This window comes from Pleurodeles waltl, chromosome 5 (genome assembly GCF_031143425.1).
Source record: "Pleurodeles waltl isolate 20211129_DDA chromosome 5, aPleWal1.hap1.20221129, whole genome shotgun sequence".
Taxonomy (NCBI): Eukaryota; Metazoa; Chordata; class Amphibia; order Caudata; family Salamandridae; genus Pleurodeles; species Pleurodeles waltl.
This window is the reverse complement of record NC_090444.1, coordinates 5,958,738-5,971,063: the sequence shown is the minus strand read 5'-3', so window position 1 is coordinate 5,971,063 and position 12,326 is coordinate 5,958,738. Positions and strand designations below refer to the sequence as shown.

At 45.5% G+C, this 12,326-nt stretch overlaps 1 protein-coding gene across 2 annotated transcripts in view; it reads left to right on the top strand.

Moving 5' to 3' along the window:
* The window catches only part of LOC138295224 (whey acidic protein-like), a 132,558-nt gene extending 122,153 nt beyond the window's left edge, over window positions 1-10,405 (top strand). For both annotated transcript variants that reach the window (XM_069233405.1, XM_069233404.1), the window contains one exon: window positions 9,770-10,405. In XM_069233405.1, coding sequence (XP_069089506.1) covers window positions 9,770-9,858 — 89 coding nt within the window. In that variant the 3' untranslated portion in view covers window positions 9,859-10,405. The remainder of the gene's footprint in view (window positions 1-9,769) is intronic.
* The last annotated feature ends 1,921 nt before the right edge of the window (window positions 10,406-12,326 follow it).

Here is a 12,326-nt window from a genome sequence, read left to right as displayed (position 1 = left end):
CACATCTCTTTCAGCCACACCACCGTACTCTCCTGGACAGACCACAGCTGTGTCCACTTCAGCTTCAAGAAAACCAACGTACACCACCACGCCCAACAGCCACCAAGAAGACAGTGGAACAGAATCTCCTCGGAACAACTCACATCGACCCTCTCTCAGAACCCACCCACCAGCACTACAGACCCCAACGAAGCCGCCAACAACCTCACGAGCTGGATCTCAGACTGCGCCAACCTCCTGGCCCCCCTGAAGACCCAAGCAAACAGAAACAGCCACAAAAAAAATTCCTGGTTCACCCCCGACCTCAAAGACTCCAAAAAAGAATGCCGCACCCTCGAGAAGACTTGGCGCCTCAACCAGACCGACGAAAACATGTCTGCTCTCAAAAACGCCACCCGCAAACACCACCAACTCCTCCGCGCAGCACGAAAATCAGCCTTCCAGAACAGACTAGACAGCAACGCCCACAACAGCAAGGAACTATTTGGCATCGTCAAAGAGCTCTCCAACCCCGACGCCGAAAACAACTCCATCCCTCCCTCACAGGACCTCTGCGACTCCCTCGCAGCCTTCTTCCACCACAAGATCACCGACATCTACAACAGCTTCACCACAACCAACACGAACCCTCCACCGGAACCCGCCACCGACAACACCACCATCCACACCTGGAACCCAACCTCCACTGAGGAAACCACCCGCGTCATGAACTCCATCCACTCAGGATCACCATCCGACCCCTGCCCGCACCACATCTTTAACAAAGCCGACAACATCATCGCACCCCACCTCCGAGACGTCATCAACACATCTTTTTACACCGCCACCTTCCCGGAGAACTGGAAGCACGCCGAACTGAACGCCCTCCTAAAGAAACCAACAGCAGACCCCACCGAACTCAAAAACTTCCGGCCCATCTCGCTCATACCGTTTCCCGCCAAAGTGACCGAGAAAATCGTCAACGCTCAACTCACCACCGCCCTGGAAACCAAAGACTCACTCGACCCCTCACAGTTCGGCTTCAGAGCTAACCACAGCACCGAGACCGCCCTCATCGCAGCCACGGACGACATCAGATCCCTGACCGACAAAGGAGAAACCGTGGCCCTCATACTCCTGGACCTCTCTGCAGCATTCGACACGGTCTGCCACCGCACCCTGATACGCCGCCCAAGCAACGCCGGCATCAGAGGCAAGGCCCTGGAATGGATCACCTCCTTCCTCTCCGGAAGAACTAAGAGAGTCCGCCTCCCCCCCTTCAGATCCACGGCTACGGAGATCATCTGCGGCGTCCCCCAGGGGTCCTCCCTCAGCCCCACCCTCTTCAACATCTACATGACCCCCCTGGCGAACATCGCACGCAAACACGGACTCGACCTCATATCCTACGCAGACGACACCCAGCTCATCCTATCCCTCACCAACAACCCCACCTCAGCAAGAACCAGACTACACGAAGGCATGAAGGAAGTAGCGAACTGGATGACAGACAGCCGGCTTAAACTGAATACAGAGAAAACGGAGGTCCTCATCCTCGGCCCGACACCAACCGCCTGGGACGACTCCTGGTGGCCTCCCGCCCTAGGCAGCACTCCCCAACCCACCGACCACGCACGCAACCTCGGTTTCATCCTGGACTCTTCCCTCTCCATGACCAGACAGGTCAACTCGGTGACCTCAGCATACTTCAACACCCTCCGCATGCTCCGCAAGATCTTCTGCTGGATCCCCACCGACACCAGGAAGACCGTCACCCACGCCCTCGTCACCAGTCGCTTGGACTATGGGAACGCCCTGTACGCCGGCATCACCATCAAGCTGCAGAGGAAACTTCAACGAATCCAGAACGCTGCCGCACGACTCATCCTGAACATACCCCGCCACCACCACATCTCCGGTCACCTGAAGAAACTCCACTGGCTCCCAGTCAACAAGAGGATAACCTTCAGACTCCTCACCCACGCACACAAAGCCCTGCACAACCGCGGACCAGAACTCATCAACCACCGCGTCTCCTTCTACACTCCTCCTCGCACCCTACGCTCGACCAGACAAGCCCTGGCAGCCGTACCCTGCATTCGCAAAGCCACCGCCGGAGGCAGGTCCTTCTCCTACCTAGCAGCGAAGACCTGGAACTCCCTCCCCAGCCACCTTCGCGCCATACAAGACCACCTTCACTTCAGAAGGCAGCTCAAGACCTGGCTCTTCGAGCATTGACCCCGCCCCCCCCCCCCCCAGCGCCTTGAGACCCTTACGGGTGAGTAGCGCGCTTTATAAATGCGACTGATTGATTGATTGAAAGCAGAGTGAACGTGCGCTGGAATTATAATTTGTTTCCACAACGAGCGATGTACCCCTGTAAGCAGCCGTTGTGAAAGGATGACGGCAGGTGTTTAGTGGAAAGCTCGTATTTGCGGTGAATGTCTTTTGAAGTACCTAGATTCTTTTCATAATAAAATATTGACGTGATTAGGAGACTTTTAGTTCTGCCTCTAATAATTACCCAATTTTGCCTACCTGAACAGAGAGATCTGTTTGTCTTCGACAGCCGAGTGATGCACAAATGCCAGAGGTTTAGGGTTTTTACTATTTTTAACCGTGGCTTAGCCTGCTCGTGTTTTTCAATCGAGGTTGATCAGCAGAGCATGTTATGATGTGGAGATCTGTCACCAGACCTCATTTTTCGTTCCACATATGGACATGAAAACCGAAACCATCTTTTGGATAGATTGTTTAAAAGAGGTGGCTCAGTTGCTGTCATCGAAACATTCCCACCTTTATCTTTTCTATGTTTCTCATTGAAAGTGTTTTAAATCTGCCTGTTTGTTATATATTTCTGATATACAGTTGTTCTCACATGTTACTTCCGATGCTGGGCTAGAACGTCTACAGCGGCACAATAAGTTAGAAAAAAAGAGTTCTTTGGCGTATTTTTGATTCTTGAGACAGTCAGTTCACACATTGAAACGCATGTTGCGAAAAGCACACAACTTACACTGATGAACTTGTGGCTTCACTGATTAAATTATAATATTTTATGGCCCATGGTTGTTATTACTATGCGTGGAATTCATAGCCCTGTGCTGCAATAATATGCTTCTGTATTGAACACCACTTATATAGGTCATTGTTTATGCAAAACACATTTTTATACAGGTACTTCTCTACAGACCATTAACGTGGGTACCATGCTCTGAATTAAAATGATTCTAGTATGTAGGATTTTGAACAGTGAATCAAAGTTTTGTATGGAGGATTGACTAGCACGCAAAACAGGATTTGAGTCTAAAATGTGACACAACCACTCTGATCTTTTCAGGATCTTATTTAAACACCTTATTCTTGTTACAGTCTTCCGCTCCATACTTTACCTCACCCTTATTGTTCTCCCTGGTCCACGATTTAAAAAAAATTAATTTACTATTGGTCCACACCGTTTCACTAGAGATGCATTCCAAGTACTAGATAAGGTTTCTATAAAAAAAACTCTTTAGTTGCTCCCAAAAGAAGCAGTCCAAATGTTATGGACAGTATGTGGAAATCTGTGTGTAAAATCATTACAGTTTACTTGGCACTCACCAGAAATTACACCCCAAAGTTATGTCAATATAATAGCAAAATGGAACAGTGCACCAAACTCAACCCTTTGTATTTGTTTTCAGCGTTCCTGAATATTTGATATATGTAATTGAAATGTGCTGGATTCCCATATCCCTCAAGGGCATTGGCCACTTAGTCCCGTGATTAGGATCTTTGTGCTCAATATCTTTTCAGCTATTGTTTTGTTTGTTAGTCACTTAAAGACTGTACACAGGTGATTGCCACTTTAAGCCTTGGAAAAGTGGAGGAAGCCTAGGTGACTGAGTGACCTCTTCCCAGGGCCTTTCCTGCAAAGACTCAACTTGCACAGCCCCCTCCAGCCAAACGTGCAACTCAGTTGAGCAGAAATTACAATAAATTAATACCTCTGTCTGTACCACCACAGTTTCTAGCCTTTGCTAGTTGAGGCTCCACCACCTTGGCCTCTCTAAAGCCTCCATTCCTTTTGGGTCTCAGTATTGTTTTACCACAGTCTGGAGATTCAGATAAATGCACACAGTCTGTGGACTAGTGCCGCAAGAGGAGGGCTTGATGGTTCTACACAGATACCCATCTGAGCCTCTTGTACTTCCAGTTTGATAACATAGGAACCACTACATTGCATGATAGGTGCACCTGTTTGCACCGCTTTGTAACCACAAGATTGTCAGCCAGTACTATGTAAACAAGTTGGTGGTTCTTCAGCATTTGTGATTCATGCATTGCCAACAGAAATCCCTTAACCACCTGGTAGTGGAAATTGCCCAGTCTCTATTAATACTGCAGTGTTAAAACTCCTATCTAAAGTGAGCTCCTGTTCTGCTTGGAAAAGTGTCTAGGCTGTGCTTTTTAGACCCGGCCTGACAACACAGCCTCAGTGTCTTTATGTTATCAATGCTTTCAAATATACACATAGGAGGATTTTTCTCCCCCTAAGGCATATTTCTCACTCACCTCACATTTGTGTTTACTTTGCAGTCTTTTACGGGCTGCTTTACATTGCAAAAGTACACTTAATCATCATTCTTTGTTGTCCTTCTCATAGATGATCTGTATACGAAAGTCATTCTGTTTTGTAATGCAGTTAGCTCTTTAAAATATGTTTTGCCGAGGCTCAAAATGTATGGCAGACAATGGCTTTTATTATGCTGGTTAAAGTTAGATCCTGGTGTACATCGTCCTACTATCTAAAGCGCTTGCTGCCATATCTCTGCGACAACCCCCTTCTGGCCCTGAGTTGAAGCACAAAGGGTTGCCTGCAGAGAAATCTGCCATGCATATTTTTAGGTCGAGCATAGTAGAGTGCAAGCACTGCTTTTCTGACATGTTGATATGTATCTGGGCTTTTAACAACGCCCACTACACGCCCATCACTACCACTCGTTGGGGGGCTTGCCCTTAAAAAATCCTTTGTTGACATTGGTAAATGGTTTATGTTTGTCCCTCCTTGGGGAGGCTTTGTTACCACCTTGGCCATCGCCTGCTATTACATGGCTAATTGCACTTTTCCAGATAAGTTTGACTGTAAGCGAACTTCTTTTTGTTTCTTTGTCTCTCCTTTGTGCTCATTCTCATGGCGGCTGTGACGCTGTGAATTGGCTCGCATATGTGAAACTGTTTTACTTTTCATTTTCAATTTATATGTCAAGAAAAGTCCGGTTAGGAGTTTACAACTCTAATAACTCTAATTCGAGCAAATGCGAGACCCATCGCATTGCAAATGCTTGTTTGACAGGTAATCAGTGCAGGTCCTTCAAATGGGTCGCCATCAACACTCATCTAGGTAGATGAAGCACCAAGTGAGCTTCTGTGTTCTGAACAGTCTGAGGTTTCTGCAACAGGTATTGAGGAAGTCCTGTATAAAGGGCATTGTTGTAATCCAGCCTGGACACTACCAGGGCAAGAAGATCGGTAGTCCTAACTAGTGGGGAAAGGAATTGTAAGAATTTTTTGGCCATGCGCATCAAGCCAAAACAAGTGGCGACAACTGTGTTGATTTTGGTTTGAAAGTTCAGCTGTTTGTTAGTCTTAACGCCCAAGTTCTTTACATCTTAGACGTGGGCATTAGGGGGAGGAGTGTCATCCGGCTAGTGAGCTTGTAGGTTCAGAGTGCAATCATGACCAAGGCAGAGAACCTCAGTCTTATCTGGGTTGCATTTCAGTTGGCTAGAACCCATCCACTGAAAGACTGCTGATAGGCAAGGATTGGTAGCCGCTTGATCCGATGTCTCATCTTTTCTAAATGAGAAGAGTAGTTGAGGTCACTATCTTGGCCCAAAAGGACTTGACCAGAATAACCAAAGGAGTAAGGTACATGTTAAACATCATAGGACTAAGGGCAGTGTCCTGGGGCACTCCCACCTAGACAGTACTCTTACTAGAAGAGAATAAAGACATCCAGACCTCTTGAGATCAGTCCTCTAGGAAACTCTTAGCCAATTTAGCACCAGGCCCCTAATGCTAATGTCAAAGAAGTGGGCAAGCAGCCTGGAATGCAGAACCTTATGTAAAGTGGCCGAGAGATCTAACAAGACCAGGACATAACTAAGGTGTATTTAATCTGCTCGGATACTTCCAAAAGGGCAGTTTTGGTTCTAAATTTAGGTCTGAACCCTGACTGGCTGGGGTGGAGGAGCCTGTTGGACTCAATGTAACTTGAAAGCTGATAATTCAGAATCTTCTCTGAAATTTTAGATGAAGCTGGCAACAGGGGAATATGGCTGTAGTTACTTAAGACATTGGGATCAGTGCTGGACTTTTTCGAATCTTGGCCTGCTTCCAGGTAGAGGGGACGGTCCCAGATGCCAAAGATCTGTTAATAAGGGAGTTTAGCACAAGGTTTATGGCATCCACTCCCTTCGCTAGGATACATGGAGGGTAGGTGTCAGCGGGAGATCACGATCTTAGATTAAGTATGGCAGGTCTCGACTCCTCGAACGAAATTGGGTCAAAAGAAAAAAGAGCGCAATTAATGCCAGTGGGAGGGGAAAAGCAAGAATCAAGAGAATTCATTGCTGCAAGACTACTTTGAATTTCTGCAATTTTTTTTTTTTTTAAAGAAGCCAGTTGTGGCTCAAGGATCTACCTTGTGCTGGTATGCGCCGGGATCAAGAAACTATTTAACAATCTTAAAGATTTCAGTTGGCTTGTTATTTGCATTTTCAATTTTCATCCTCATAGAAGTGTTTTTAGTAAGTTTGATTAAATTAGTGAAGCTTTGAAGTGCTGAGTTGTATTTCAATTTATCCTCTAGACTGCAGTGACTTCACCAGGCTCTTTCGGCCTTCTTCCAAATTTTCTTGGCCTACCTAAAATGTTTATTGAACCAGGGGCAGGAGAGCTTAGTCCTGCCAGTTATATGACTGGGGAGGGGAGTCAATGAAGGGAGTGGTGCCAGTTGATCTTCCATGTAGCAAACCCAATCGACAAAAACAAAGATGTCTCACTCAAGTGGACCGGGGAAGGAAGGTAGCAAATTCTCCAAGGCAGTTAGCAAACTGGTCTGGAGGATGTCAGAAAAAAGCCTAGGTTTGGCGGTGGAGGCAGGAATTTTCCGACAACCCTGTTGAATTACCTTCCAGTCAAAATAGATTACATGGTGATCGGTCCATGGAAGAGGGAGGGGATCAGATGTACTTAAATTAATGTTAGAAAAAATCAAGTCAATAGTGTGAACCTCAATGTGAGTGGGGTTCGAGATAAATTGATGAAAGCCTAGCGGAGACAGGGTATTCGTGAGGCTACACATGTCTATATTGGCAGGGGAATCCCAATGAATATTTAGGTTCCCAAATACGATGCAGTGAGCAAAACTAAGTAGGGCCTGCCCTGCCACCTCATTAAGGAAATCCAGAAAAGGGTCATCTGGGCCTAAGAGTCGTTAAATCAAAAGGTCCCCAACTGATTTTTTGGGCATTCAAAGCAATGGAGATGCCACAGGCTTCCGCATCTACAAGGTTGTTTACCAAGAACATTGAACATGGATTTATGTCCTGAAGAATAATAGCTATACCTCAGCCTCTTCTGTGCATACATTCAAAAATTTCTTCTAAACTCTTGCTATGTGACCCGTACTAGGCTGGCAACGCAATGTCTCCCTAAGGACTTCCTCTCTCTCACTAACCTGCCTGTCCAAAAAATAATTTCTCACCTGCACGTACTTGAAGATGCAACTTGTGAAATGAATATTAACCTTTAAATCAATTCTCACAATTTCATAAAACTTTCTTGGGACCATGGTTGTTTAAGTTCCCATTTACCATTTCAGCCCATTCTGGTATCATGTTAGAAAATTCTTCGGGGAAGTCAGATTTGCTCCACAGCAATAAGTCTTCCCTTGGGCTATATGTCTTAGCATATCTTATCAATAATGCATATATTTAACAAAGGTCTCTGAGAGTCTGAAACGTAATATTTTTTTATTTTTCAGGAATGAAACATTTACAAGTGATGTAATGGAATCCAGACATCCCTATTATTTCCTCACAAGGATTGTATTATATTGAAATATTTTTTTCTGTTATCATAGGCCGTTGGAGTATCTGAGATGAAGCAACTAAGTAATATATTTATAGGGTGGGCAGTAGGCAAAGTTTTCCTTGCATCTCTTTGGACCTGATTTAGATCTTGGCGGTGTTACTGCCAAGTCGCTTCAACAGTGGACCCTAGAAAACCCTCCAAGTCAACAGTTTTCCTCCCACTGTATTTAGATGTTACAGCTCTGCAAGCGGAGAGCTGGCGACAGATTGCTAATGGAGGGAGACGGCAGTAGGACCAAATGCAAGGGGCTAGGGAATTGAGATAAATGACCTACACATTGTTCCTTAGCCAAAGGTGTCCCCTGCACTTCACACTACACACCACACCACATACACACCATCATCCATTACAATTCCAACACATCACAACCCGAACATACCGAAAACACACATTGACATACATCCATTACACAACATACACACACCATTGACACTACATCCACACACAACACAACCACAACAGCCAACACAACTACACACTCAGCTACACAAACACACTCACACAACTACACACATCATGACAATGTCCACCACACAACCACGACACTCAACATTGATCTCACAAGCAAGTGACAAGCAAGTTACACACACACAGACACAACCACATCACCCACTCCTTCTTCCTCCACCTCAACCAGCCAATCCACACACACATCCCCGTACCCTTGCAATGTGCACACATGGACACCATTGTTCAGTGTGACTGTACTGTCATTGTGGTGCCAGCATTCATCTGTCAATAAATGATGACACCACAATGATCGTTGTGTATGTTTGCGATATGCAGCCATGTATCACACCACTGTGCTCCCCACATATGCAAGTCACAGTGATTAAAAAAATTATTGTTACATGTATGTGCCTGCAGTGGTCCCGACCACATGTGCAGTGCCCACCCAATGCACCCTGGCAATGCGGCGGTGCTACCTTCGAGTCCGGCGATGCGGGGTCTCGGTTTCTCTGTGGGTCGGTGGCAGCAGTAATGGCAGGTGTTGTCCAGTTGTGTCCAGTCAAAGATGTGAGTGAAATGGGATAAAAAGGTGAGTTTTAACCCTTTCCCCCCAATGCGCCACCTCAGACATGGAGGTCAGACCACCAATTTTTTCATGGCGGGAAGGCACATCCAAATCTGCTTGGCGGAAAGTGTGGCTGGGGTCCCACCGGCATCCACTTTTACCTCTTCCACTGTCGAGGCAGGAGGTTTTTCTTGGCAGTGGTTCCAGTGCACGCTTTTATCTATGGGACCGCCAGCATCTAAATACGGTGGACGGACCTTCACAGAGGAAATTAGACAGCAGGACCGTTGCAACAGAGATCTAAATCAGGCCCTTGGTCACCTACTTTCCCAAATAATTAATGTAACCATCCATTTGTCAAAAACCAAGTATATTCATGTGACATGAGAGTGTCTGAAACTAACCATTTTAATTATATTGATTTCCGATACTATAGAGAGGGAAATATGGGGCATTTATCAAAATCTTTCTTTAATTTAGCTTGAAACTTATTATCATTTAAGCGAGAATTATCACCTAGGCATGTGAAAACATATATTCTCAAGCATCTAATTGGGCATGATGTTACCACACTTTGATGTATAATGATGTGAATACACTGGATAAATAATTAATTTAGGACTTCTTTTGTTACAGAATATGATCCTGACCTGGACGGTGTAGTTAAACTCCTTGGTAGAGAGGCAGAGGATGAAGCTTTCTTTGCTCAAATGTATGACTCTTGAAGCTATTCCACTGATTCTCTTCAAAAGACCTTCCCAGATGACACTGCTTCACAGCCTTGGGGGAGCGCTTCACAGGTGTGACATGGGGATGGCAGGGGAGGGAGTGCATCACAGGTGGGCTGGAGAGGTGGGGGGCATGGAACTTGTGTTACTTATGTTTACAGTTGCCTGCTTAGAACACCTCTTCTGGTAGAGGAGAAGAAGAGGAGAAAATGCTTAGAAATGGAAGACACGGACGTAGTAGATTTCAACACAGGCTGGGAGGCTTGTTGCTGGTCATGCATGCTTACATTTGACACAGCATGTTTGGTTTCACCATTGCCTTTCCTTACACCCCATTATTTCTCTGTTGCATTGTTTATTGTCATGTAAAAACCAACCTGTGGAAGTCTTTTTCATCTTTTATTAAAGGTTAAAATCTGTCAAAAACTGGAGCTTTCAAAACCTCCTACACTGTTGGGTATAATGTCTAATCTCTTACTCTGTCTGAGGGAACCTCATGCCAACATTCTTCTCATGGTAAAAATAAAATAAAGCTTTGCCTTCATGTGTGACCTGTTGTGTTCTTACTGCTTGGTTAGAGACAATGGATCTCCTCTATTGTTGGCCACCTCATCAGAGGCCGATCTTAAACACCCCTCAACAGGTCTGGCTGTATCAAATACCCCGATTAAAGCTGCTTCGCTTTGGTGTAGACCCAGATGTTTATGGATAGATGCACCTGTTAAGAGGTTATTATCATCTGCCCATATGCAGCCACTGAGTCCCAGGTATGGCCTCATATACCCCTCCTGAAGCCATGCAAAACCCAGATATAGTATCATATGCCATTATATACACTATGCAAAGATCCTGACTGCATGCTAAAGTACCACCATCACATGCCCAGAGAGCTGCTACGTTGTAAGCAAAAGGTGATGGGAGGATGCCAGCAAATAGTGTACTCCATTGGAAATAACTTTGAGTAGTATCTAACCCATTGATTTTCACTCCCTGTGCCACTCCAGACAGATACCGCCGTTATGCAAATTAGTACTGAGCCTCTTGGGAACAGTCCATCCTGAACTGCCAGGCAAGGCCCCCTCCAGAAGAAAAGACTAATCTCAGAATGCTTTTGGCCTTGTAGGGCCTAGTCAGGAAGGTATTGCTTGGATCCTGTGGCACAACAAGTAAAGAACCCACACCTGGGCATACCCCTGGCACATGCGAGGAATACTTGCACAAATGAAAACCACTTGCAATCACCCTGGCCAGCATTCCGACTCATTGTTCTGCTACCACTGTGTCATCCTAAACAGAGGCCTGTCTTATGCAAATCAGTACTAACCCTGATCCTCACTGGAACTACAGTATATATTCTGTGCTGTGAGACAAGGCCTCATACAGCTTCAGACAGCCCGGTGCAGCCATTGTATTCAACATGTGCCTTTTATATATATCTACTCCTTCATATCCATAACATACTGCTGTACATGACCACGTGCTACCATCATTTACTTTCTCCCATACCTAGGCCCTATCATCGCATGTGCAGGAGCAGCCACAAATACCATATATTACCATCCCATACCAAAATGCTTCCATCATTTTCCCACATATAGCCATCATGTACCCCATGCCGGGGTACTGCCATCGAATGCCAAGGGATCACATCACATGTCCAGGAAGTTGTGTCTTTTCAGGTGCAGCCACTGTACCACAAGTATTACATCACATGGTTAAGTGTTGTCCTCTTATAAACATATGCAGCCATCTGGCAGCATCACATGCCCAGGAGGTGTCATATATCAAGTGCAACCATATCAGTGCAAGTATCACTATTGCCTGGCCAGACGCTGTCACCTTATACCCTTATACAGACATAATGTACTCTATGCCAGGTTCCCATCATCGCATGTCAAGGCACCATATCATGTGACAATTTGCTACAGTTAGCTGTCACATCCAGCCACATATGCCCAAATATTACCATCACGTGTCCATGTACCTTATTGCATGCCCAGGTATTGGCGCCATGTGGTCAGGAACAGCATTCATATCCTAAGGTATAACTTTATTTACTGCCTTGTAAATAATGGCACCATATGCAAAACAGATCCATCATATGCCCGGGGACAGCCAGATGTGTCCTGGTCACATTTGGGCAGGATTACATTAGACAAGGACTGGTTTGGAAAAATAAAGAAAGATGTTGCTTGTGTTGAACTCTGTATCTAAGACACCAATGGGCAGCACGAGGAAGATTGACAACTTTGAGAAAAAACTTGAACTCACCCACACAATACACGTAAGACATGGTCAGTTGACCACTCTACTGTGGAAATACTTCATGTATGAAAAGAACATTTCAACCCACCTGAGAGTTGATCAACTAAAATGTTGACGGTTCAGAACATTTCTACAGTGATGAATCACCAGAAGGAGTGAGTATCTCATTCGAGTGAGCTACATTAAAGAGGACACAGGAG